Source organism: Hydra viridissima, unplaced genomic scaffold (assembly GCF_058129835.1).
Source record: "Hydra viridissima isolate aposymbiotic clone 2 unplaced genomic scaffold, HvirCarnegie_v1 scaffold_3, whole genome shotgun sequence".
Classification (NCBI taxonomy): domain Eukaryota; kingdom Metazoa; phylum Cnidaria; class Hydrozoa; order Anthoathecata; family Hydridae; genus Hydra; species Hydra viridissima.
In genome coordinates this window covers 15,849,028-15,876,357 of record NW_028324302.1, presented here as the reverse complement: position 1 = coordinate 15,876,357, position 27,330 = coordinate 15,849,028, and the positions used below count along the sequence as shown (strand labels likewise).

Here is a 27,330-nt window from a genome sequence, read left to right as displayed (position 1 = left end):
TTTGTAAAATCTGACGTTAACGTAACATATCTTGTTGCTCAGTCTGAAATGGCTGGTCTATTAGCACTGCCAAGTGAACTGACACGAGGCGCCATGCATTTTTCAGTGGACAGTCGTGAATGACATGCTTTAGTGATAAATTTGCATTAAAACTTTTTTTTCTAGTGCTAGTGCCATATTTGTTATGGGTACAGTACCCAATTATCCATTTCAATTCTACTGGACAATACTGTTTTTTACTGTAGACATTAGCAACTTCTAGTTGATAAATGTCCATTAAAAATGTTGATTGCAAACTTTTTTGTACCGGTGCCCGTACCATATCTGTTATGGGTAGGATAGGCTACCAAAACTATCAATTGCATCACGGAACGTTACCTGTGTACCAATTAGTGTTGTAATTGTTAACAGATTATTCCAAGGTTTTTTTAAAAACAGTTTTATGTATGAATTAGCCACTCGTGAACCTTTTGCTCGTACAACATAAAAAACAACGGCTGTTCGGACAATGTTTAACCAAAAAAAAGTAAGTTACAGTTACAGCAAGTATACATTTTTGGTATATATGATATATTCCTACTTGTATATCTTATTATAACATTACATACCCTGATTATGACATTTGAAATTACACCATTTGACGGTAACTTTTTTTAAATTCAGATTTTAAATTTAAGATTTCTAGGAATTTTTGTTATTTAACGATATTTTTATTTTGACATTAAGCTAAGAAACATTTGATTCTTTGTAAAAACCGAAATATTTTTGATTTAAAGCAAGTTTTTTAAAATTAAATCATAAGAATCTATTAAAATTAGATTACAGTACTGGACGCCGAAGAATTTAAATCTATCAAACATTTTTGCCATTTATACATTCATTAATTTCATAATTTCATTAATTTTATAAATTCATAATTTTTACATTCATTTTTTTAAAATCAAATATAAGTAGTGTTTATGAAAAACTAACTCTCCACCGAACAATTTAAAAAAATGAAGAAACCGACCATCCTTCGAACAGTTTTAGAAGTAGCAGCAAATATTGTGTACAGGTGATGGCCTTTTTTTAAAATTTTAAAGAGTTTTTAGCAAAGATTTTAAAGTGTTAAAGAGTTTTTAGCAAAGGTGTATGAAAGATTAAATTAGATACTTAAATTCCCTTTTAACTTTTATTTTTAATTTCGAAATGATTCTTTGGTAAACCACGTGACAAATAATGTTTTGTCAAAAAAATTTTTAAAAATATTTTAATATTTTAAAAATCAATGATTTTTTTTTGCTAATAAAAAATATGTATCCCCTAATTAATTTCAGCGAAATTTTTACAAATTTCTAAATCATCTTTCTAAATCATCATTCTCAATTATCAACAAACTTTCTAAAACTGATTGAGCTTGGAGTCTTTGTAAATAATTAAATAAACCCTTTATAGTAGATCTGATCCCGAAAACTAATATCCTTTTTTTAAAAAAAAACGCTTTGGTGGCTTTTCAAAAATCTCAGACTGATTAAATTCTTTAAAAAAACAGATTTTGTTGCTAATAAATTAAACTTTTTATATTTTAGTAAAAAGTTAAGGACTTTAATATATTTTCAACGTTTTCGCTGATTTTACTGATAAGCAATAAGCTTTTCTAATAAACATATGTAATAGACCGCACCATTTAACTAAAAGCTCTCTTGATTATTGGTTTATCGATATGTTAGTGAGAATGCAAAAGAACAAAGGTTTGCAAGCAGACTCCAAAAAGAAATCTATAAAGTATACTATGAGAATATTAGGAGATTAGCTAAGAAATCTTGTTACAGAATACTTTTTTAGCAAATGAATTAGCAAAATCTCAAGAAATTTTTCACTTCGTTGGAATCTTTAAAATATCAACAGGCACTTATAATGAATTGTTCTGCCAATAATATCTTCTTTTTAACAAACATAAATGCTTCTTATTAACCTAGAAAATTTATTCAGCCATCTTTGTTATTAATTAATTAGAAAAATATTTTTCTTTTCTTTTGTTTATTCATCATCATCATCATCATCATCATCATCATCATCATCATCATCATCATCATCATCATCATCATCATCATCATCATCATCATCATCATCAAATCCAAGCATCTGCATCATCATCATCATCATGGTATTAAGTTGATATTATCATCATCATGGTATTAAGTTGGATATTATCATTATCATGGTATTAAGTTGGATATTATCATCATCATCATGGTATTAAGTGTATCATCATCATCATGGTATTAAGTTTGATACTCTGTATCCAACTTAATACCATGATGATGATAATGATGATGATGATGAATGATGATGATGATGACATCATCATCATCATCATCATTCATCATCATCATCATCATCATCATCATCATTTATCATTCATCATCATCATCATCATCATCATCATCATTTATCATTCATCATCATCATCATCATCATCATCATCATCATCATCATCATCATCATCATCATCATCATCATCATCATCATCATCATTTATCATTCATCATCATCATCATCATCATCATCATCATCATCATCATCATCATCATCATCATCATCCTAGTTTGACCTTGGGATCCAACTATCTTACGCACCTGTAAGGTTTTAGCAACCGTTTTTAAATTGATAGGCAATTAACTTTTTGTTTTCCATATTGTAAACTTTTTTAGATTTTTTTTTTTTTTAATGTTTCAATCGAAGTGTAAATGTGGCTTTATAAATGTGCAACACTTTTGTGAGGTACATGCCAGTTCCCACCTTACAAGTGATTTTACATCAATTAGCTAGAGTTCAAGTCTGCCTCCTTTTAAAGAATAATTTTATTTATTGCTACTAATGGTACGTTTTCATTCTCAAACCTCAATTCAAATGTTTTTGTATATTCGTAGAAGCCAAAATTAAAATAAAAGAAATCTCCAATTTTGTTACTTACAATTAGCGCAAAGATAGATAAGTAATATGTCATATTCAGCTCTGTCCATCTTCGGCAGCATCTCATGTTGGGCAACTCTTCCTTATTTGTACTTTATAGAAGCTCAAACCTTACTTATTTACCGATTCTCAATTTGTAACGTTTGAGTTTAATAGAAAAGTGGTCAACCTGAACAACAAAAATAAAAAAATTTTAAAAATCTTGTTTTAACAAGCTTAAGTACATACACTTAAAAACCAAAATGTCACGGAAGGACATCTGACGATTTTATACAGGTGTGAATTACATTCGATGGAAAAAAATTCTCGTATAAGATTTTTTTTTTATACTATTGGTTATGTTTATTACACCTAAAAATGGTGTCCTACAGAAAGAAAGATGCTTGGATTTTATCAAAAAATAAACTTTGTTCTTCGGTGTCCTAGCAACCATTTATAAAAACATGAGATAGCAAGTGACAACATTTGGTTTCCAACCTAGCAAAGTTATATACATAATTAAGTATAGTATGTTGGATGGAACTTGATAGTTCAGACTAATTTAAGTTCTAAAGTCTCATAAATTCATAGAACTTTAAAAATGAACACAGAAAACTCTTTTTCATTTTTCGTGCTGATCTTTTCGTGTCTACATTTTCAAAACTTGTATGACAAGTGACAAGTGACAAGTGACAAGTGACAAGTGTAAATTAACTAAACTTGCTTTTATTTTTTTTTTGCAGAGAATACCAGTGTCCTCATCATTTTTTGCTGAAAAGAATTCATTCAATCCAATTTTATCTCTCATAAATCATTATAGAGTCTTCAGACTTCCTTCCGTGACCGAAATAGTATTTTTCAATTTAGGTTGAGATTAAAAGGTGAAATAGCATATTACTATCGCTTTAGTAAAAACCATGTCATGTTACATTTTTCTGTTTCATGTTTTTACATTTTACTATAGCGCAAATTTTTCTGCAACGACATCTTGTTTTTCATTACTTTCTTTAAAATTTTGGTTTGTTTGACTTCTTTGTGGCAAGCGCTTGAATTACGATACCTCCCGCTCCTGGCGTAATCATCTTCTAAGAAGAACATGCTATGAGAGCACAAGATAGGAGAATAGAACTTGTACATACAAATCGATCAACATATCAATGAACATATTTATGAATATATCGATGAAACCATACGTAAAGTTATTCAATTGGATACCATTAAATGTTTGCTATTTTTGGATGGCATTATAGGCATTTCCCAAACAAATGACGAAAAAGAATAATCTACATACTAGAACATTAGCAAGTCATCAGTAAATAGCTCAGTGTCTAACTTGGGAAATATTTAATGTTGTTTTTTAAATAATAAATTTACATAAATTATTTTGATATTTTTAAAAAATACATTGTTTCGAGAAAAATGCTTTACTGAAAACAAACATCCAGCATTCCATATAAATAGCCAATCAATTGTAAAATAAAACAAAAGTAGCCAATCAAATGTAAAAGAAACGGTGCTTTTAGTCATATGTCTCTTTTTTCATCTGCATGTATCAAACTATATATAGCTAAATATTCTAAACATGCATCTTTACGACCGAGTTTTATTCTTTACTATTAAAAACAGATGTGCTGATATTTACGGTGACGCGTGTGATATACATTGAATTTGCTTAAAGCTGAAAAATATTTTTACAACTTTTAAATAATTTTGTTTTGTTTTGATATCGCAAAATTAATATTTTTCTTCGCTTTAAGAAATATTTTAAGAAATTGCTTAGTTACTTTTTAGAAATACAGGAGGAAAAAAACACATTTTTTATGTTAACGACGAGCACGAAGAGAATAAGCAAAATATATTGAACAAACTCAATTGAAAACTTGTAGAACACTTTTTTAAAATGTTTTCAGCTAAATTTTGTTAAGAACAATTCAAAAAATATTGCGACATTCAAGTCAATATGTCGGCAACGTTACGTAAAAGAGGAGTGTTTTTACAATTATTATAAATTGGTGTCAAATGATAATGACGTCAGTTTGTTGTACTTTCAGAAATACTCGCATAAAACTCGCCTAAAAATATATAAGTAAATTTTAGGTGTACGTGATCATGCACCATCCGTCTTAAACATATTTATAAATACATAAACATACATAAGTGTAGGTATATATATAACTTAACGCTGATGACTTCAATATAAACCAATTTAAATAGCTTAATTAAAACCTCTGTTTGTTTATAAAATTACAAATATTCACCTAAATAATACAGTACGCAGTGGGTCTTAATGAATTTCATGACAAAACCTCTTTTTAAAAAATTATATATTATTGTATTGATAAATGTTTAAAAAAGTCACATAGGTCGTGCAACCATGGCCGTCGAGAGGGGGGGGGTGGACGGGGAAGATTCCCGGGGCCTTGTGTGTGTACAAATAATTTTTTAAAATAATTTTTAAAAGATATAAATAGTTTTGAATTTTAAAAGATTTAATTATCTTATACTTTTAATTTTCAATGACAGGAGCACGTTTCTTTTGGTCCTGGGTATATAATTGATCATAATGAGGGCCCCTTAAAACAACTTCCCCTGGGCCTGAGATTTCTCTCGGCTGCTATGCGTGCAAAAGAAGCATTGAATAAAATAAAAAGCAAAAAATTGAATGAAGTGCAATTTATATAAAAAATGCAAACACTGTAATCATATCAAAAAAAGCATAATTATCCTATAAATGCTGTTATCATAGCTTAAGGTTTATTTTACAACCTAAAATTTACGTATATCTGGATCACTTAATAACAACAAGGCATCAGGTAGAGGTTTTTTAGCTTTAATAATGCCTCATTTGCTGAAAACTGATTGGAATGATGCAAAAATCTGTTCATTAAATTCATCTTTGTATCTTTTCTTCTGCGATTTCTGGGTAATACTTTTTTGTATTTTTAAATATTCTTTGATTAAATTGCTTTTTGGGCATCCTTACTCATCATACCCAAAGGTTGAAATATGGCAGTTACAGCATCAGCTCCCTGAAAATCTTATACATTCTTTACCAACTATGAAAAGTTTTACAAAAAGATGTTTAAAAGCAATAAGCTCTGGATTTTAAAGAACTTATTTCAGATTCAGGAGATATGGTAGATAATTTAGAGTTTCACAATACTAAATGATCTAAAAGCAGTACTGCCATCCCTACCTAGACTTGTCAAGAATCAATGTCAGAAAACTTCTGGTATAGCAAGTAAACTCAGCTGCTCACAAGCGCTATTGCCAACCACCTGCGTGCGATCAAAAATCGAGACAAACGTATTTTACACAAACTATTGGAGAGCAAAATCCAGCGACCCAATATTGTGCATCGCTATTCTTGCATCTTAAGGAGGATTTTTTCATTGGCCATATGCCTGGCTGGATATTATTAGGCAATATCCCATAAGGTACCCAAAAATGATTCTTTCCGCAGGAGCTTTACTTGTGTATTTGGTAGGCCATATTTGGAGCAATATGAGGTAATGAGAAAGCTTTTTAACAGTATATTATTTATACTAAGCTCTCGTTCAATTTCAGCTGAACGAACTCCAAAAACTTTATGAATTTTCATGGCATCTTGAATTTTGCTAGGAATACATTGATTTGGAAAGTCTCTGTTGTAAACCAAACCTTAAAAATCATTCTTTAAGACAAGTTAACAGTTACATAACTAGTCAATTCTTTTTGAATGAAGAAGGGATAATACATTATCTTCTAACCATGTTGAATTCAGTATATTAAAAGTTAATTCTAAGCAATTACTTTCATCATTTATTTGTCTGTTTTTCTTGTTGTCTATGACAACATAAAATTACCTCTTCGTAAAGAAATACAGTTATTATCAACAGACGAGATATCTTATAAGTGTCTACTTTGATGTCAAAAATATTAGTTTCATGTTCGTTTGTTTTCTTTTACTCCAGTGCTTTTGTTATTCTCACTTCTTGATTAATTCAACCTAATGATGACAGTGTCAGTTCTTCTACCGAATGCGACCGCAAATTTCATAAAAATTTTGTTTTTTTTAAAATTAAGGTAAAATGAAAACTTTAAGCCAAACAAAAAATTTTATTGAATAAAATGTGTTTAGAATTATATTTACCACATTTTTATTCAATATGTCTTCTCTCAGCATCAAACACAGCTTTAAATTGACTTCTGAACCTGGAGCCTTAAGGGAGTTGACACTATTGTGGGGGCATTGACAATCTCTTAACTCCACATACACCCAGAAAAAATGATCAAGAGATAACAAATGTGGAGATCCAGGGGACCATAATTCTTTTGGATTCTAAGGATCTTGAACTGGATTCTAAGAAACTTAACCCAGGATTGCCCTGATCAACTGAGGAGTTCGAACTTACCTCTTCAAACCACTAACAGGCTTCCTCTCAACACAACCAGTCATTTGCAAACTTTTAGTCACAGTGTAGACAGTACTCAGAGGCTAGTTTAGCTTCTTGGGAAGGTTTTTGGCCGTGGCGCCGTTCATGGGAAGGTCAATAATGGGCTTATTTTTGCTACTCATCTTCACTTTTTGGCTGATTTTTTTCATTTATTTATTTTTTTTTTTCAAATATATTACGTCAACAATAACAAACTATATGCGTAAAAATAACAACGGAACATTTATTTTGAAATCACCAACCTTATTCTGAAATTTGCGGGCGCATACGATATAAAGTAAGATTTTTTTATAAATCTTTTCAGGTTTTATTTTCAATTATTTTTGTGCCTTTAGTAATCAAGATTTTGCTGGTCTAAATGCATATTTATACATCTTTAATTCACACCATTTCTCACAAAATATCAAATCATCGAGACTCAGCAATTTGCCTGAGATTAAAAACATGATTTTTTCGGTGCAGAATTTAAACCAAAGCCGAGACGTGTAAGTTGGTATTCCATCTCTTTATAGAATTTATCACCTGATGCTTCCACAAAACTGGATCAATGTGTATTTGCATGTAGGCGCATCTGAGATCAAGCATATAAAATTTGTCACGGATTTTTCTCCACCTCCTCACTGTTTCATCGCATGCATCACTTGAGAAATTTTGCGAGTTAACATAATGGATTCAACTTACGAAAGTCCAAAATAGGTTGTATCTTCCCTTTATTATCCTGTTCAACTGAAATTACAGGGATAATCCTTTGTTCATTTTTTTTTTGCATAGTTTTAATCAACCATTTTCCACCCATGAGTCCATCACTTCGTTAAATAGATGTATTATTTGGGGTTTTATCTTGTACTGCACGATAAAATTCTTCAATTGTGGTTTATGGTGCTTTCATTTGTATTTAGCAGTTTACTTTATGCCATCGAAATAAGCATCAAAATGTTTTTCCGTCATAGTAACACTGTTACTAATAAATCTTTACTCCTTACAAATTGAAACAAAACCAAATTCAATCCATCTATTGTATTGGTGCACTCCTCCACAACGATTAATAAGTGAAGCAACGATTAATAAGGTTCCGACAAACTTTTTTCGGAACCAACGAAACGTGGTTTAACACATCCTGCAAGTTAATCCCAAGTATTTCTTCTTGTGTTCATAACTGCTCCGAAGTTTCAAATGGCAATCCAGTTATTAACGCTCGCTACAGTAATTTTCAACTTTTGCCAGCCTCATAAGTTAACGCAAATTGGCCAGGAAAACAATAACGGATTTGCTTTTGTTTTATCTCCGATCCCTGAACAGCTCGTACCCAGCTAACACAAAACGTTCAAGTACGTTTGAAGAACGTTGGAAACGTTCTTAGAACGTCCTTAGAACGTCCCCGAACGTTTCTAACGTTCCACGAACGTTTCTTGAACGTTTTGTGTTAGCTGGGTAGGCTTTGAAACTATCCACTGCCAACGCATCTAATAAAGCTTTTTCAACATCCGCGGTGGAGGTTTTCTTGCTATCGCAAAGTTGTTAATATAAAGCGAACGCACTTCCTTCGAGAAATAACGGAATTATCTAAGACAGATTGTCCATCTTTTATAGCTCTCAAATTATCTTTTTTTTTTTTTTTTTTTTTTTTTTTCAGCCATACCACCACATCGCCAGATCCATAAAATTTTTTAATCATTTTTGTCATGATGTAATTTTGCCGAAATAGCTTGTCATCAAGACGACTATATTTCTTTTAATAGTTATTTATTTTTTCTCTTTAACTCCGCTTATACGTAGTTCTACAACATTCATTTTCAGAATTCTCTAGGGTGTAATATAAAATAGCTTATGATATTTTTGTATTTGTTGTACTAATGACATAAGTACAACAATTAACCGCAATAAAAGATAACAGTAAACTATTACAACACCTTTCGTTTTATTTTTTTTAAAACACATTTCTTTTATTTTCAAAATTATTTTCAAAACTTCCTTTTCGACATGTGCGTTTGACATTGTCTGAAAAATTTGATTATTGTTGCATCCTGTTATATATTAAATCCTATCAGATTTTCCTTTAAAAGTAGATCATATTATGCTATAAAATTGTATAAACTTTCAAAGTAGACCATATTATGCTATAAAATTGTATGAACCCCCTCCCCTTATCTCTCCCCCCCCCCACCTCTCTTATCTGCAGATAACTAAAGCAGTTTTTCGTGAAGTTTTGCTCCGATTTTTACTTGTAAATTGGTTTCAATAATATCCAATTATATATTATTAACTTGATATCTAACTCGCGCTTCCGCAATGAAGAAAATGTTTTGCCCGCCAGGTTTGTTTTGCCAGCCTGAAATGACGCAATAATATATCAAAGCAAAACAAAAATGAATTACTGTCAGTTTTAATAAAATGGCTACCGGCAGTAAATACTTAAAAAGCTTGCTTCATTTTTTCTTTCGGAATTTTTGTGAAGTTAGACATCTAATTAATGCATATCATTGATCTAGCAAGTGCTGAGTTGTTAACAAATATGGTTTGTCGCTGATAAATATTGTTTATTAACTGTCGCTGATAAATATTGTTTATTTTTTCTTTAAATAACTAACAGAACTACTATTCGATAAAAAAAAGCGAGGGCTCATTCTTTATTTTTTTTATTTATTTATTTTTTTTTTGCATATTGAGGCTTTTTGATGCTTTTTTACCTGTGCTTCAATAACTTGAACGATGAAGATGTTTTTTTGGAAATCTAAAATTTTTAAACTTAAATTTTAAACTTTATTTTTTCAGAGGAAGAAAATGACACGATTATTTATTTTGGAAATATTATAGCTGTTTATTTTTGGAAATATTAGAGCTGTGTTTCAGACGCAAATAAGGCAGTTTCTGTAAGAATTAAAGACGTGTTATAAATTAAATTGCTCTATATATAGTGTTTTGAATAATTCCACACTAGTATACCAGTTATCATAGTATAACCTACGCCATTTTTTGTTTTCGCACATTTATAATAAATTCATCTCAATGTTTCATGATGCTTAGGGCAATATGAATTTCAAAATTTCGGCTGAAAGAGAAACCCCCATTTTTGGGGTTTCATTGAGTTGTACTACTTCATAAATGATTTACCATTATGAGAAACAATCATCAATTGCATTAATATTCATCAATGCATAACATTTTCTTTTTTTGTATCACTTTTTGTATCACTTTGTAACATTTTCTTTTTGTATCACTTTTTAAAAAGGAGTGCTTCAATAATTTAAAAATAGGTTGCACATATTCTCCATATTGTTTCACATAATCTCCATATTGTATAATCTCCATATTGTTTGTTAAGTTTATCATTATGATTGCAATGAAAAAATAACTTGGTTTTTTTAAACGAGTTGACAGTCATAAATTCACCAATTTTTTCAAAGTATAACTGGTTGCTCCAATACATTCTAGCTGATGGCATTTTTATGTGGAGTTAGTTGAAAATCAAAATGCTTCCAAAACATAGTTGTCTTAATTAACAATAAAGCCGTTGTCTTAAATATTTCCTAAAAGATAATTTAAATTTATAATGACAACTGCTATGTCAACTTCTTATTAAAGAAATCATCTTTAAGTTCACAATCTTTGTGAAAGTTGGTGAAAGTTGAGGATGAAATTTTATCATTGGTTGCTAGAGTCTGTATAAAATTGCTAGAGTTTTTAAGAGCTGATATTGTGATGGAAAGATAAATTTATAGATGACTCACACTTTTGGAAAAAATTTATTTCATTGTCAGTAGTTAACATCATTTTAATTTCATATAAAGCTTGATGATACACATCATATAATAAGAATTTGTTCTCTTTGATTTTTTTTTCTTATAAATAATAATAATTTCTTAAAAACTAATGAGAGTTTAATGGAAAAAAAAAAAAAAGAAAAACGGAAAGTTATTAATATTATACAAAGAAAATTTCTACAACTAAAAAAGATCCACTCTTTGTATACAAAAGAGTTTTTTAATTGCACAAAGCCTTTTGGGCATGCTATTGACCAACTTTTGGATTTAAATCTAGGTTTGTTCTAGCCAGCTCAATTGACTTATAACATTTTACTAGAGCCATCTCTTAGCTTTAGAAGCTTTCTACTTAAGATTGTTATCCTGCTATTACACATAAAGCATGGCATGTTATCCTTAGCATACGGAAAAGCTATTTCTTCAAGTATGTTGATATAAACATCAGCTGTCATATTGTCTGTATAATCAATAAAACCAACAACAGATCAAGAGAAACCCACATCATAATGCTTCCATCGCCAAACTTTATGTTTTAGTATAATATAGGTCAAACTCTTTATTTGGTGGTCAGTGTATATTCTGCTTACCGTCTGATTCAAAAATATCAAATTAAGGTTCATAAATCCACAAAACAGTTCTCCTATTTCTTATTTGATCATGTGCAAAGTAAATATGACAAAAATCTCTTTTGGCTTTAACATTTCGTTTTTTCATTTTAAAGGCTGATTTCTGGGTGTTCTTACCAGTATATTTCTTTTTACTGAATGTCCTCTAATCGTAAGTGATGTAATATTTAATTTTAAATTGTTTTAATGGTGTTGCTCAAAATAAACAAGTTTATTTCAGAAGAGCAATTTATCTTTCTACTGATTAAATCCTCATTTACATTGGCTTGCTGGAAGTGATCTCATTGCGTTCGATTAATTCCAACTCATACGGGGAGTAATGGAAGTTACAGGTGCGACCTTAGCCACATGGAGTCTTCAACCCAGGATTGTGGTCTGTAAAAAGACATTTTTAAAACCCTTCTCATACTGCAACGGAAGTCCATCACAACGTTGATAGGATTGAAATTTGGGAGGGTTTCTTGCAGTTTAAGATCTCTTGGCTCTTTGTTTTGTTTTAACAAAATGAAAATCTACTGATCTTTAATCCAAAAGTAACGGTGGTTGAGAAATTTTAAAAATGAAAAAAACGTTCTCATTTTTTTAAATGGCTAGTCAACAATACCGTAAGAAAAATTTCTACACTCTATTTGAATCTCTTAGACAAAAATTTTTTTTCCGAATACTTTAATTCGAACAAAGTTTGGTCGAATCACAACACCCTCATCATCACATGATGCCATAAACTAGAAAATTCATTAAGAGCTGACATAAGAAAAGTTCAGTAGTGACCATTTTAACTGCACAAACAATAATAGAAACCAGTTATGACAAAATGGAGGAGTACTTGAATTCTGGAACATTTTTCAAAAACTATAAAAGGGAAGGTAAATGCAGGAGTCAAGAAAACTTTAAAAAGCATATTAAAAAATTTGGAATTGTCAATAATGTAACGCTAAAGACATCATCATATCATAAATAAAATTTCTAGTATTTTTAATCTAAGCATTTTTAAAAATCACGGGATCAGCATAAGAAAATCTCACTTAAAAGATTAGGAACAACTAGCGAATCTAATAGCGTCATTGAGGAGAATTTTCTGTTATATTACATCAACATGGTATTTTTTTGAAACCCCTCAGTCCCTCAATGAGTTTCAAGCATATCTTTCAAAATCAATGGTGAATCAGATGAAAATACCACATGATATGATCAGAGATGAAAAAATGAAAAACAGTTAAGCTTGGGGACTGGTGTTGAAACTTATGCGTTAGCAACTACTTTAGACACACCAATAGCTGTTCACTATAAATCCCCTCAAACCTTAAAAATATTGATAACTTTTTTAAAAAACCTTTTCTTCAACATTCAAATATTTTTAAACTCGTGGAAATAAAGAAATACAGTCAAAGAATTTATCTGCAAAACACAGGTGTATATTATGTTGATTGGTGTATATTATATTGATCAGTGTATATTATGTTGATTGATTTTTATTTGAATGGATGCAGATATTCAAGCTCATTATTTTGTATTCCTTATTCATGTTGCAATGTTCCTGTGCATTTTATGAATCTTCATATCAAGACTAATTGGAATCTTCCCAAAATTTTATGTTTAAAAAAAAAAAGCTTTCTTAACTTTTAAACCTAATCAGGGGTGTAAATCAAGGCTGTATTTCAATTTCTTGTTCTTACGTACATTGAAGTTTCCTGCCCTCCCGTGTTTTTTTAAAAAAGAGTTTTTTTGCAAAAAGGGATAAGAAATATTATTATTACTGTTTAAAAATACCAACCATGAAATAATTAGATATTTTTAGTTAGTTTTCTTTCAGAATATCAATTTTTTAAAATCGCTTCTAATCTCACCCTCTAATCGCTTCTATTCTTACTCTTAACACCTGCTATTGCATCTTTACAAAGTTTAATTTTGAATAAGGCCAGAAAAAGTTTTCGAAAAAAAAACAAACAGTTTTTGATCTTTTCTAATAGTTCAATCATAGAGTATAAAAAACTGAATAAAATTTGAAAACATTTGCTGATATCCGGTTTCTTACTTAAATTTATATACCACGCAGGTAAGAAATAGCGGTTGTAATTTAAAACGGCGGCTTGTAATTAGGCATTACTTACATTGCATAATATTTCCTACCATCGAGTACGGTTTACTGTACACTGGCTGCCGTTAAGTCATATCTAACTAAAAATGCTATTTTACTCCTGGATCGTTTTCAAGAACAAACACACAAACGCCTTCTTCTAAAGTTTCTTCAAAACTATAAAATAAATGCTCTATTAGCCTGTCAAACGTACGCTTTTTAAAATCATGTCTATTATTAATTTGTCTATAATCTTGCTGTTTTTTTTCCTGCTCTTTTAAAAAAAATTTGTCTATAAATAGAATCTTGTTGTATTCTAAAAAATAACTTAATATAAAACTAAATTATCTCCACTACTTATTTTTTACTATCTTAGAAAGTTTCTCTTTTTGATATTTAGAAATAAAACAATTAACAAGTATAATCTTTGCTTTTTTTTTCTTTTACAACAAAAGTTTCGTTTCTTTTCCTGCTACAAAACAAAATCCAGGGTTTTTTCAAGTTTACAAACAAGTTTTACAAGTCTTTTTGCAGTTGTTTTTAACAAACTCGTTCTTTGAACACCATTGGTTAATATCAACACAAAATGGGTGCTGATCCTCACATACTTAAAAAAAAAGAGGAAAATATTCGTTTACCTCAAAACAACTGAAAACACCGCACTATAAAAATACTGTGAAAACCCTTTTTAATAATTTACTGACCTGAGGGAACTGTAGTCCCTTTGCAGTTATAGTATTTATTCAATTGTCTAATATCAATCGCACTTAACGTATCTCTCTGACCGAAAACTTCATTTTGATTTGCTAAAGAAACAATTGTTTTCTGCCCGTTCGTGCTGAATGCGTAGCTAAATAAAATTTTATTTACGATTATTTTATTTTACAAAAAAAACAAAAGCGGTTTTCTGCTCGTTTGTATGTATGCGTGGGTGTGTGATCGTGCGTGGGTGTGTGATCATGCGTGGATGTATGATCGTGCGTAGATGTAGGATCGTGTGTTCATGAATGTCAGCATACTTTCCGTAATGCATGATAGATTGCTTATCGTAACCTTCGCCTAAAGTTGATGCTTCTCCATCTCTGTACATGTCAAAGTTGTACCAAAGAGCTAAAAAAGTTATCATATAATTTACTTTTCAGAAAAAATATGAACCTATAATAAAAATAATAAAAAAGAGTTTTGTCTTTAATATCCTGGTACTAGTTTCTGCATAGCATCTCTTAATCAGGGAACTCAATAAAAATAAACTCACATCTCATGATATTTTGATAGTTTATTCTTATATATGAGTCTCGGTCTCGTCTAGATTGTTCGTGGAAAAATCCAAGCGCGTGCATCATCTCGTGAATAGCTACCCCTTTGTAGCCGCAACCTACTCCTAAAGAAATTTCTTGTGGTCCACCTTGCTTTCCGATTAATGAGTAGCAGCTAAAAATGTATGGTTTACAGAAGTTTAAAGGTTTTACAAAATTATATAAATCCCACAGGATGAAAATAAAGGTTTTATAGAACTATATAAATCCCTATGTGATTTGTGGGATGTAGAAATCATGGCTAATAACATCAAAGATATTTTTTTAAAACTCAATATCCAATAGGCAAGTTTAACGGGACAAACTTATGACAGCGCTTCTGAGCTACAGTAGAAAATACCAGATATTGGTACTAGAAAACAAAAAGAAAAAACAAAGTTATCACCTGGCCAATCCAAAAACCATAGAAATTTCTTATACTGCTATAAACTTGCTGCAGCATATAAGAAATGTGCGCAATATTGATAATTGAATACCCTAATTACATAGGTTTAAGAGAAAAACCTTTAAAAGGTGGACAGTGCGTAATAACAGTGTTCCCGATAACTAATCTGCAATTTTTGAAAATTTAGCAGTAATATCTAAGAGATGAAAAGAGGAACAAGTGCGGAGGTCAAGCCTCCGGTTTGATTGACCAAACAAAGGTTTTGGAAATCTCTTGGTTTAAAGATGATGTAATGTTTACATGTTTTTTATATGAATTACTCAAGTTCTAAAATATTGGAGAACATTGTTAAAACTTTTTCCAACTTTTTTTTTGCATTCACACATTTCTTATGGAGGTATTAAATATTTTTAACTAATAATTTTTCAAATTATTCATTTTAATCTGGTTCAATGTCAAAAAAAATTTATTTTATGACCTTGGGGTGGATTTGAGATGTTTTCCCATTTGTTACCAGGCTCAATGCCAGTTACCTGATGAGAAAAGAAGCGCGAAAGCTGTTACTTTAAATACAAAATGAAGGATGACAAGTAAGAAATCAAAATCAAAAAAAAAAGATTCAAAAATTCTTTAATTGATTATCAGAGAGCTTGGATCTCAAGCCTCAAAAAAATCTCCTTTTTGAATTAGAAAAAACAACTTTTTTCAAAAATATTGGTTCCTCTAAATACACGTTGAAATGGCTTATCGACATGCTTAAGAAACACTATTTCGCTAAGAAATTATATTATTTCCCTAAGAAAGCATCCTTAAGAAAAACTATTTCCCCTCCCAAAACAAAATTCGCCAACAAATGAGTTCAACGCCATGTAATTCTCATTGTAAAATGTCACAACTTTTAGCTGGTATAAGAATTTTAAAAATATATAACTTACCCTTGTTTTTTGACAAAAAATACATAAGACGCGTGTTCATTGGTTCTAGGAACAAATCTTATGCAAGTTTTTTCCTTAAACTCAGCAATAGCAGCAGATATGGCAGCACGATCTTGGCTAGCTAGACACAAATCATGTTTATCGAAAAAAAGCCTATCAATGAATCAAAAAATTTTAGTCTATTACTTAAAAATCTTACTCATATCCTGACGAATCATATACGGTACTATTCCGTTTGGCCATGCTCCGTTTCGAATAGCATCAAAAGCGCTTAATCCGCTTTGGTTTGTTTTCATTTGCTCAATCAATGACATTAACTTCTTTGTTTTCACTATATCGCCTTCCAGAAATTGGACATCTAAAAATGCAGCAAAATATCTAAAAGTATTTCCTCCTATGAATTTGAGGTTATCTTTAAGTTGAGCGGCATAAAACGATTTTATCTTTTATACTTTCAACACTTAGGGAGGAGTTTTTTATTTTGAAATAAAATAGAAGAAATACAAATTTAAATAATAAAATTGCATAATTAACTTTAAATTAAATAATTACTTTCAAATCATGATAGTCTTTCTATTTACTACTTTACTATGTTTTCTTTTTAAATTAAGCATAAAAGTTTATCTTAAAAATAACTTAAAATGTTCAATTAAGTTCATTACGAAATATTTAATAAAAAAATCGTTACAATATATTTTTGCTATCTGTGGGCGAGAGTGCATTTATTCAGACATTGGCAACAACACCAAAAAGAGCATAAAGATTTATTTTACACCGCTTAACTGAAGAGTTACCAAACCTGAAAGTATATTTAGAATTTTGTGTTTGAAATAAATGGCATCTCCTGAATACATTTTTTTAGAGAAAATCCATTTTCAACTTTGAAGCTTTTTACTGATGAAAACGTGACTGTTAATTTAATTTTGGCTAAAATACAAACTTACCATCAGAGCTGGAGAACTTTTCTGATTTTTCTAAACAGAATATGAAATAAAAACTCAAATCGTTTATTTTAAACTTTTATGTTGCTCTGTGAAAAGTTCTTATGATGTATAAATCTACCTTCTTTACTGTTTACTTCCAGCACTCGGTGGAAAGCATTCTCTTCTTTAAAAACTTCAGGAGTTGAAGGTCTGCACGAGACTTTATCGAAAGAAACATTTGATAAATAAAAAATATTTAAGATACGTAAAAAAGAAAGTAAATCAAATAAAAAAAAGATGTTCATAAAGTTTTTTAAAATTTTTCAAAATATAAATCCTGCAGTTTGAGAAGAAAGAGAAAAAAGAGAAAAAATTTTTTTACTCATGACAAACAAAAAACCAGCGAAAAACAAAAACTTTTGCATGTTTCTTTCGAAAAATATTTCACTCAACTGATCTTTATTGAACGACCATGGTCCTTACTTTTCTGTTTATTTACATGACCAATTAACGTACTGTGATAAGTAGATATTCATAACATTTACGTCTAACTCAAGACTTGACAATTGCACTTATAAACGGAAAAAACCACTGAGAAAAAACTTTGTTCTCAGCATAACGTTCATTTGGGAAAAAGTCTTTCAAGTCAACATGATCTTTTATTCTTTAAAAAAAAATATTGTTTTAAAAATAGTCTTAATTTACAATCCTAAAGTAAACATTTCATAGGCCGTACTTCTATTATCACTTATCACTTTTAAAATATATTTTTGCATTCTGTAAATTTTTTTAAATAATCATGGTCTAAAAATAAGAATTCAACAGGTTAAGAAAAACCATTGGGTTGGCTACAATGTAGGAATTTTAGAAGTTGGCCTCAAACATTCACTTTTAGGTAATCTATGAATCTTCTGGCTCATTGCATTTATGTAGATAACTCATCAAAACTCATCATATTTCCTCATCGCAGGTTGCAAAACGGTTTAAAAACTGACTGTCTCTATTTTGATGAGAAATCCGGTTTAAAAACGGATGACATATGCGTAATACCGTTCTGAAACTCAATAGGGCTTAGGTAATATTGGGATTGTTATGTTATTGATTGAAACGTCTTTATTGGGTCGGAAAGCTCTTTTGCACTTGCGCAGTTATAAATGGATCTCATTAGAACATGAGCAGATCTGTGATTTTCTAGAATGTTCTAGAATTTTGTCTAAACGCATCAACGTTACATTATATTCTAGAGGATATCACACAACTACATAAGTGAGTACAGGTGATTTACTTCACATAAAGTCTCAGATCAGAAATCCCATATTCGACACTGCATTTTATATGAGTTCCAGCTCGGTCAACCCTAGGCCGAGGCATTATTACCAAATGGGCTTGTTGAATTTTCTTTCAACGTTTTTGTTCCAATAACTTTCAACTTGAGAATTGTCCAAAAGGTCTGGTTTTCCAAATTAAGTTGATTCTTAAACAGTAAGCAAGCTGTTGGAGGAGGATCCAAAACTCAGTAGTTGTTGTTGGAAAAGGTTCTGATGTTGGGGGTGTGGGTTTCCCATAGTTTGACACCACATGGCAAGGACATGTGGTTGGAGATCTACACACTCTTCCCCTCCAAAAAGCAACGCTTTGACTGGTTAGATTACTTAATCATTGATGATAAGAAGTGGGTACTTTATGTAAGTCTCACACGAAAGCGTTAGTGGATTAAAGTTGAAGATCAGGCAGAACCACAACCCAAAGCAGAACCTCACCAAAAGAAGGTCATGTTGTCATTGTGGTGGGATGAACATGGTATCGTACATTTTGAGCTTCTTCTTCCAAACACCGCCACAACGGCTCATCTTTCTCTAAACTCCATACTCTTAAGGCATCACTCCTTTCACATTTTTCGTGTCCTGCAATTTCACATATAAGCAAAGTGTTTTGATGATGTTTGCTAATTCGAAGGGCTTTGATAATGTTTGCTAATTCGTTAATTCTTCGAGGCGTAGCTTCGCAGCTTCTACAAAGAATAAATACCATTTACTGTCTAGTAAATGGAGAACTGTTGTTGACAATAATGGCAATTATACTGTAGATTGATTGTGTTTATTTAGGGGATTGTAATAAAATGAACTATTTCATACTCACCAATAAATTATTTTTGGCAAGTATGTAACTTTGAAAATAGCTTTTTTCAAAGGTTTATGGCACTTTCTGGCACGCCAACATTATTATTTCCACCTTTGACTACAGAAAGTTGTTTTTCAGTTCAAGATGCAGTGGTCTGGTTCTCGTTTATTTCTTATCAACTTTATGGAATATTTTTTTAAAATTTTGACAAAATTTAGCAAGTGCTTAAATTTAACACTTTTTAGTTAAACAACACATTGAATTAAAATTACGATACGTTGGTATCTGCCATTGGTTTCTATATAAACGATGAGGAAGACTAACAAAACACTAAATCAACTAAAAATCTTATAAACCGTTGTTGTTACATTTCTAAAGTTTATCTTAAGCTTTATTCAAAATATTTCTAACAAACTCGGAGAACAAATTTAGCAATATGTAATTTTTGCCATTTCTTTTTTGAGTACTCTGGAGACTTAAAGTCAATAATATCTTCTTTAACTGTTCAGTTCGTAAAACGTGTTTTATGAGAATATCAACTGTTTGGTAACTGTTGGCAACTGTGAGCTTTTTAGCACTTAAAATAGTTTCCCTGTTGTAAAAGAACTTTTATGTGAGCCTCAAAAAACGAAATATTCTTACGGGAAAAATTTACACTGACATGTTTGATTTATCTTGTATCTTTTTTGGTGCCTTTCTTTGTATTTAAGCTTTTTTTTTCAAAAAATCTCAATAAACACAAGAGTAACAAAATATACTAAATTTTACACGAGTAAAGATTTTCGTAACACATACGACTAAGTGGACTTACTATGAGTTGCTTTTCTGTAGACCACTTTACCTGTAGGCGGATCAATAAAATCTAACTTATAGTTTTTTTAATTTCCTTTTTTTTTTTTTCCGATAAACTTTATGTCCAAAAAGCGTATTTGGAAAATCTGGAGTCTAAAAGGTTGGATCTAAAATTTTAAAGATAAACTCATTTTATCTTAAAAATTTTAGATCAAACCTCATCTACAGAGCTTCATGCTCCATCTCTGGACGAAATAAAGCCAATTTTTCTAAAAGAGATTTTTTTCTTCAGTAACTCTTTGCCTAATTTCTTATTATACAGTCTGTTCAAAAGTAAAATATTCAAATATAGTTTTACGCTTTTTTTATCTTTAGTTCAAGTTAATCCTTTTGCTCTTCCTAAAAATCCTGATTTTTTAAACAATCTCTTAAGTGTACAAGATCGGGATTTCTTCACTCTTAAATTCTACTTGCTTCTTTGCAGCAAATGAAGTAACGTTTTTTGCAAGCAAACGATCAGTATCATCTTTGCACAGGGATTCTGCTGTTAAATAGTTTTTTCAGATTTCCCAGCCGGCACACAACGTTGTATTTACGTTGTATTTATGTTAAAATTACGTTTTACGTTACTTTACGTTAATCTAACGTTGTGTAAACGTAATCTTTTTAACGTAATATTCTAACGTTGAGCTAACGTTGACACAACGTTAAAAAAAAAAAAGAAATATTAACGTAGTTCTGCTAACTATAAAAAAACCTACTGTAACTTTTTTGCTATTTTTTTCTTCTTAAAGAAGGCGTAAGAGAAGATAGGAAATATATTTGTTTAAGTATAATTACTAAACTTATAAGTTTAGTTCGAAGGCTTGAATTGTCTTTTAAAAGACAATCGAGGAATTTCGAAAAAATATTTTTAAATAAACAGCGTACAAGTAGTAAAAACTTTGAATTGCTGATAAAAGATTTAATAAAAGGTAGTAAAATGTCGATTATAAAGGTTTGATTTGATTTTTTATTGTTGTCAAAATCTGTTCTATAAATATAAACAGGTTTTTTTAATGTTATAGAATGTTTTATTATGATATTGAACAATTTTTTATTCTTAAATTTTTATGTTACATTTATTTCTGAATCTACTAGTTCTCAGATAAATTATAAATACTTAGCTCGATATCATTAAATTGGTTCAAGTTTTAATTTTTTGAATTTCCACAATAAAAGTTTGTATCCAATTATTTGAAATGTTCAAACAATGCTGTAACATTTGTATTTGGGTATTCATTATTACAATTTTTCTTCTTTTAATCTCATTTCAAGTTTTAAAGAGTTGTGCTACTGTTTTATATTCCTTTAGTTGAATCCAAATTTATAGCTAAGTTAATGTTTTTTATAATAAATGTGAGTAATATGTCTAGTATTTTAATTTAGATGCAAGGAAATTACAAACAAATATCAAATTGGTAGGAGCCTAATGCTTATCCAATTAAGATGTTATTTTGAATCTGATAGTTACTCACTCTGAGCAATATAATATAATATTTTAAAATCAAGTTAGCTGTGGAAAATCAATTTCAATAAATTGCTTGCATTGCTTATATTTTGACAAACAACATAAGTATATTGTTAATAAGAAACATGAAGATTATTTTTCATATATCTTCACCGAGCATCTGCTATGCATTAAGTGTTAAAAAGAAATCAAATTAAAAAGTAAGTAGAATAAAATTTATTTCAAAATTTTCATTTGTAAAAAGCATAGAGAATCTTCAACAAAAGCTCAAATAAACGATCAGATTCCAAATATTGGAAAGGTCTCTCCATTGGTATAAATAAATGCCAGCAAAAAGAGAATGCAAGCATTTGTTACCCAGTTTTATTTATTACTGTTTAGTTTTTTTTGTGTATCTATAGTATATACTATGCCTGTAATCATCTTGTATTTTCACATTTTTAGTATTTATTTGTTTATTCATTTAGTTGTCTTTTAGTTAAGATAACTTAGTAATTGAACTGAAAAAAAAAACAATTAAAATTGTTTTCCAAACTAAAGTTTAACCTTAACATTTCATTCTTGGCAAACCTGTAATACCTCATTTTTATTTTTAGATTTTATTTTAAGCAAGTTTTTATTTTATCCTAAATAACCATAGCTAATAAACACAAGCAAGTGTTTTTGCTATCTTTCCAAAAATTGTTTTCAGCGCAATTATTACAATATACTAATATTACCAATGGGTAAGCTAAGATTAAAATAGTGAAGGAAGGTAGATATTAAAGATAGTTATACTAAATAATGTAAAACAATATATACTATATCTGTTTTAAAAACAACCACACTAAATATTGTAAAATAAAATACATAAAAACATTATTTTTGGCAAAAGTTTCAGATATATTGTGTCTGTTTTTGATTAACACCTGCACAGTCAACATGACACCAGCCTTGACATATTGGTAAAACTGAACTAGAGAGTGCATCTTTTTAAGGACTGCTTTTCAATACAAGAGTAATACTGAAATTTTTCTTTTTTTGTTTAAGTAGTGAAGTTCGTTTTGTAAGTATGAATATTTCTCTAATTGGAATCTCAAAAGGAATTTGTTAAACTTTACACGCATTTTTAGCGGTCAGAATGGTTGCGTCGGTACAATTAAGGATATGCCTTGAGGTACAATTTACGCAACTAATCTGACATTCAGTTAATTAAAAAATTTGACAACTAAAAATAAGATATTTTAAATTCTAAGTATTTATTTTAAATTTAGATAAATTATGCTTTAACATAAGTACACTGAACAAATCATATCTTCTACTTTCTTTAGTGAAATACGCTTAGCCATAAAAACCTAAAATAAGAAATCTCCAATAACAAACCAACAAGAGCTTACTCTGGCCTTAATACAGTTGGATGACAAAAAAAAACAGTTGACTACTTAATTTCATTCAGCAAAGATAAAAATAAATTAAAAAATTTCTTGTGGGTTGTAAAAATAACGAGTTATGTTAAAAGTACAATATAGGCATCGGTACAATATTAGCAACCTTACCCTACATTCCTTTGAACAACTAGAGATTTTTTTTGTTATAATTTTAGATCATTAATAACCGGGAAAAGAAAGGAGAGGGGGGGGGGGATGTAAACCTAGTTCAATAATCAAAGAGCAATAATTAATTCGCATGACTGAGTAAAATTTTATTTTAAATTATTGCCCCTTGTATAACCCGTACCCCAAACTTTTGAAGTTTTTTTTAAAAAATAAAAGTGCGGTTGCACACGAGTATATAAGGTAATACCTTATATACTCGTGTGTAACTGCACTTTATATATATATATATATATATATATATATATATATATATATATATATATATATATATATATATATAATATATATATATATATATGCATATATGTATATATATATATATGTATATATATGAAACTTTGTTGGAGAAGTTATACCTAAAAGAAGAAAAAGTGTAAAAAAATTAGTTTATTTTAATATTTTCTATTTGCTAAAATCTATAAACTGTCCAATTTCTCTACAATTGAAAAAAAGTTTTTTTAAAAATTTATTTAACAATTTTTTAAGTTGAAATGTATTCAAAAAATTTTTTAAGTTTCTTTTTACTTTTTGTTTGTTTTTAGTTTATAGCCAAAGATACCAAAAGAAGTTTAAACTTACAGTTGGAAAAAAATTACGGGCGGAAACAGTTTTACGGATTTGAGTTCAGCCTATTACAATTATGTAAGACCAAGTATCAAAGTTATTAAAGTAAATTTTTTGTTAGCTTGTGTTATGGTAACAAAAGTTGTTTTTTTTTCTTTCTGCGTGTTGAAAGATTTAAAGTTTGGGATTTGTTATATATTCATTTTAAAACAAAATAGCATTAAATAGAATCATTTTTTTTTATTCTTTGAATTATGATGTAGTTCAAATTTATTAGAATAATATTATTTTGTCAATTTAAAAATTGAAGATAGAAAAAAAAAAACTTTCAATCGATTAAATATCTTTGACTTGATAAGTTTTTCCGCCATCCTGACGATATTAAAAAACTTAGAAACGATAGGAAACAACATTTTTCAACAAATAATAGAAGTACTTAAGTATTTTTTAATGACTTAAATACAGTATTTGTAGTACTTGTGATTAATTTGATTGCAGCTTTTTTAGTTTTATGTTGTAAAGAATATAAAAAAAGCCCTTGATTAATAAAAATGTTTTTTTTTTATTTATCAAAGGCCTGTCATAGAAATTTATTTTTAAGAGACAAAAGATTTTGGAGGATGCCGTCGATTGACTATTTAAAAAAGTTATGATTTTATCAGAAAATGGTTTTTTTTGTAAGTGTCGAATAAATTAGATATTTCTTATTTGCACTAAAATCAAAGAACATACATTTTAGTACAATAAAAATTTAAAGTTAAAAAATATTTTATAACCATATTTCCTTTTGTAATTCTTTTCATTTAATAAATAAAAGTTCTTTTCACTAACTAGTAAGCAAGAACACAAAATGGCTACATAATTCAGAATGGGTTCAAGCGCTAAGCCAAATGTTAATGATGAATATACATTTTCGATACCCTTTGCGATAATTTCATAAACTTTATCAGCAGTTTTAATAATGGTGTCTTTTGCTTTCTGACGATTCCATGTCACGCCAAAAACCTGAAGAGCCTTTTTAATCATTTCATTGTTCCCCATGCCATCAGGGACGGTCATAGGATAATTTCTCATAAATTTTTCACGTGAAACGAAAACGCCATTTTCGTAACAGTTACGTGGAATCGCTTATTTATTACTTTTCTAAAAACTATAATTTTCAAAACGATTAAAAGTATTAACAAATTACAACGTAGTCGCAAAATTCAATTTTACGTTCGGAGTAAATTCCAGGGTATATTTTACTTACATAAATGCTTGAAGTCTTAACTGTAACTTACGTATATTTCAATGAACAAATACTTTACAATGTTCTTGTAAAAACAAGGTCGCCACTGGTCTTAGAATTCATGGAAATGTCATTGAATTTTATTTGGTCATGGAATTATTAGAAGATTCTATAATTATTAGAAGAATTAATTAGAAGATTCAAGAGCATTTGAGCGCTTTTGAATAAATTTTTTCTGTTGTTGTCATTTTAGATCAGCCAAAAATAACTGTCCAGCCAAAATTTATGCTGCTTTAACAAAAGATAGAACAAAGATAATTGTTAAACAAATGATAGAAACACACAAAGATAGTCGAAGATAGTTTGAACTCTGAAAATTTCTAATTGTAAATGTTTAGTTTAAATTTTCCATTACTTAAGAAATCATTTAATGTAGTATTATCTAAGCCACACAATTATGGAACTATAAACATTAAATTAAAAAATTTCACTTATTTTAGATATTGATAACAACATTTGGTTGCCATATAATTTTATTATAATATTTAAGATTAGTGCTGACAAACCATTATGGTATGCCAGCATTGGTCTAAAATATTTATGTACAAGACTTTGGCATTTCAAACAGATTTTGCAATCTACGTAAATGTAAGCAAATATCTTTCATTAGTTTACTTAAAAAAATTTTGTTCATAAAAAAATGTTCATATTAAAAAAATAGGATGTATATTCTCTTATTTTTTACAAATATATATGTGTGTGTCAATTTTATTTTAAGGCTATCAATTCGATAAATATAACATTATCTTTGATCGAAATATAATACATATTATGCATTTTAAAGTCAAGCATGTGCAATTAAAAAATACTGTAAAGTGGCCAAATATAGTTGGTAAAAAAAGAGTTAATTGCAAATTCTATTTTGGTGCTTACTGTTGTTGGTTTTGAAGGTAAGATTATATGTAATGAAATAATTTTAAAGTTTGATTTTCTATTAATTATGATTAAAAAATTGATTATATATAAATTTTAGTATGTGATAAGTGTAAATATTCATGTAGATATATATCAATAAAGTTTTTTTAAAAGGATTTTTTCCTACTTAGATATTGTTAGTCTTTGCAGATGTGCCCAAGTTTCTAGGATATGGTGTTAAAATCATTAGTCACAAAGTTGTGTGTGATGCAAAGTAAATATGAAGATTCAGTAAATGAGGTTCAGCTCATCAAATCAAATCCTCATTATGTTTATGTGAGATTTCCTAGTGGTCATGAGACTACAGTGTCTACTAAACAGCTGGCTTCCATTGGAACAACTCCTATAATATAAACATCAAACAACAATTCAGAAGTAATAACCATCGATAACTATCCCCCAATCCCTAATGGTAGCAATGAAACTCCTTTAATCTCCGAAAAAGAACTAGAAAACAAAATGAATCCTATAGAACAAATTAACATTCTTCTCGTAGATCTTTACGAATTTCTAAAGCACCAGAAAAACTTAACTTGTAAATACACCTGAATACTTTTAAGAAGAGGGTAAATGTTATGTTAATGTGATACATTTATGTATACATTTACATCTTGCATTATACTATATATATATATATATATATATATATATATATATATATATATATATATATATATATATATATATATATATATATATATATATATATATATATATATATATATATATATAATTTTGTTATAGACTAGTATAATTATAGCTCTTTTGAGCCAACATAATTAATTTGGTTATTCTTTACATAACCTTGATACTGTAATTCCAATAATGCTAATTTTAAAACTAAATAATGATAATGATATGTTCAGATCAAGTGCCTTTTTAAAGATATGTTTAAATGGAAAAAGGACAGAGTTTATGATGTCAAAGTTATGAGAACAAAATTTATCGATGCCATAATTTTAGCAATCTACATCAAAATATTAAATTATTAGTTTTGTTGCAATTTATACCAATAAAATATTTATTAAAGTTAATCATATACTATTTATTTACATTATTGTAAGAAACTTTAACAAAATATATTAAAAATGTATTATTGCTATTGTTATTACTAATAAATGTATTTAATATTTTCTGAAATTGTGTCATTGA

General features: G+C 29.2%; 2 protein-coding genes and 1 long non-coding RNA gene across 3 annotated transcripts in view; 1 reads left to right on the top strand and 2 right to left on the bottom strand.

Annotated features, from left to right (window-relative positions):
• LOC145180288 (zinc metalloproteinase nas-13-like) overlaps positions 1 to 14,024 on the bottom strand; it is a 31,163-nt gene extending 17,139 nt beyond the window's left edge. The window contains exons 1-2 of the mRNA XM_090081353.1: positions 13,869 to 14,024; positions 2,957 to 3,124 (exon numbers count right to left, since the gene is read on the bottom strand). The gene's annotated coding sequence lies outside the window, so the exon portion shown is untranslated. The remainder of the gene's footprint in view (positions 1 to 2,956; positions 3,125 to 13,868) is intronic.
• A 229-nt stretch (positions 14,025 to 14,253) lies between these two features.
• On the bottom strand, positions 14,254 to 19,915 carry LOC145180657 (hatching enzyme 1.2-like). Its single transcript, XM_090081354.1, has 10 exons — positions 19,533 to 19,915; positions 17,776 to 19,404; positions 17,533 to 17,613; positions 17,415 to 17,444; positions 16,670 to 16,828; positions 16,471 to 16,591; positions 15,090 to 15,265; positions 14,854 to 14,944; positions 14,539 to 14,684; positions 14,254 to 14,441 (listed from the first exon to the last, which is right to left on the bottom strand). Exons 2-10 carry the CDS (start codon positions 17,816 to 17,818, stop codon positions 14,338 to 14,340), a joined length of 951 nt encoding a protein of 316 aa, XP_089937480.1. The 5' UTR covers positions 17,819 to 19,404; positions 19,533 to 19,915; the 3' UTR covers positions 14,254 to 14,337.
• A 4,532-nt stretch (positions 19,916 to 24,447) lies between these two features.
• On the top strand, positions 24,448 to 26,791 carry LOC149891187 (uncharacterized). Its single transcript, XR_016450951.1, has 4 exons — positions 24,448 to 25,589; positions 25,704 to 25,851; positions 25,982 to 26,153; positions 26,310 to 26,791. It is a non-coding gene; the product is annotated as an uncharacterized LOC149891187 (long non-coding RNA).
• Positions 26,792 to 27,330: the final 539 nt, after the last annotated feature.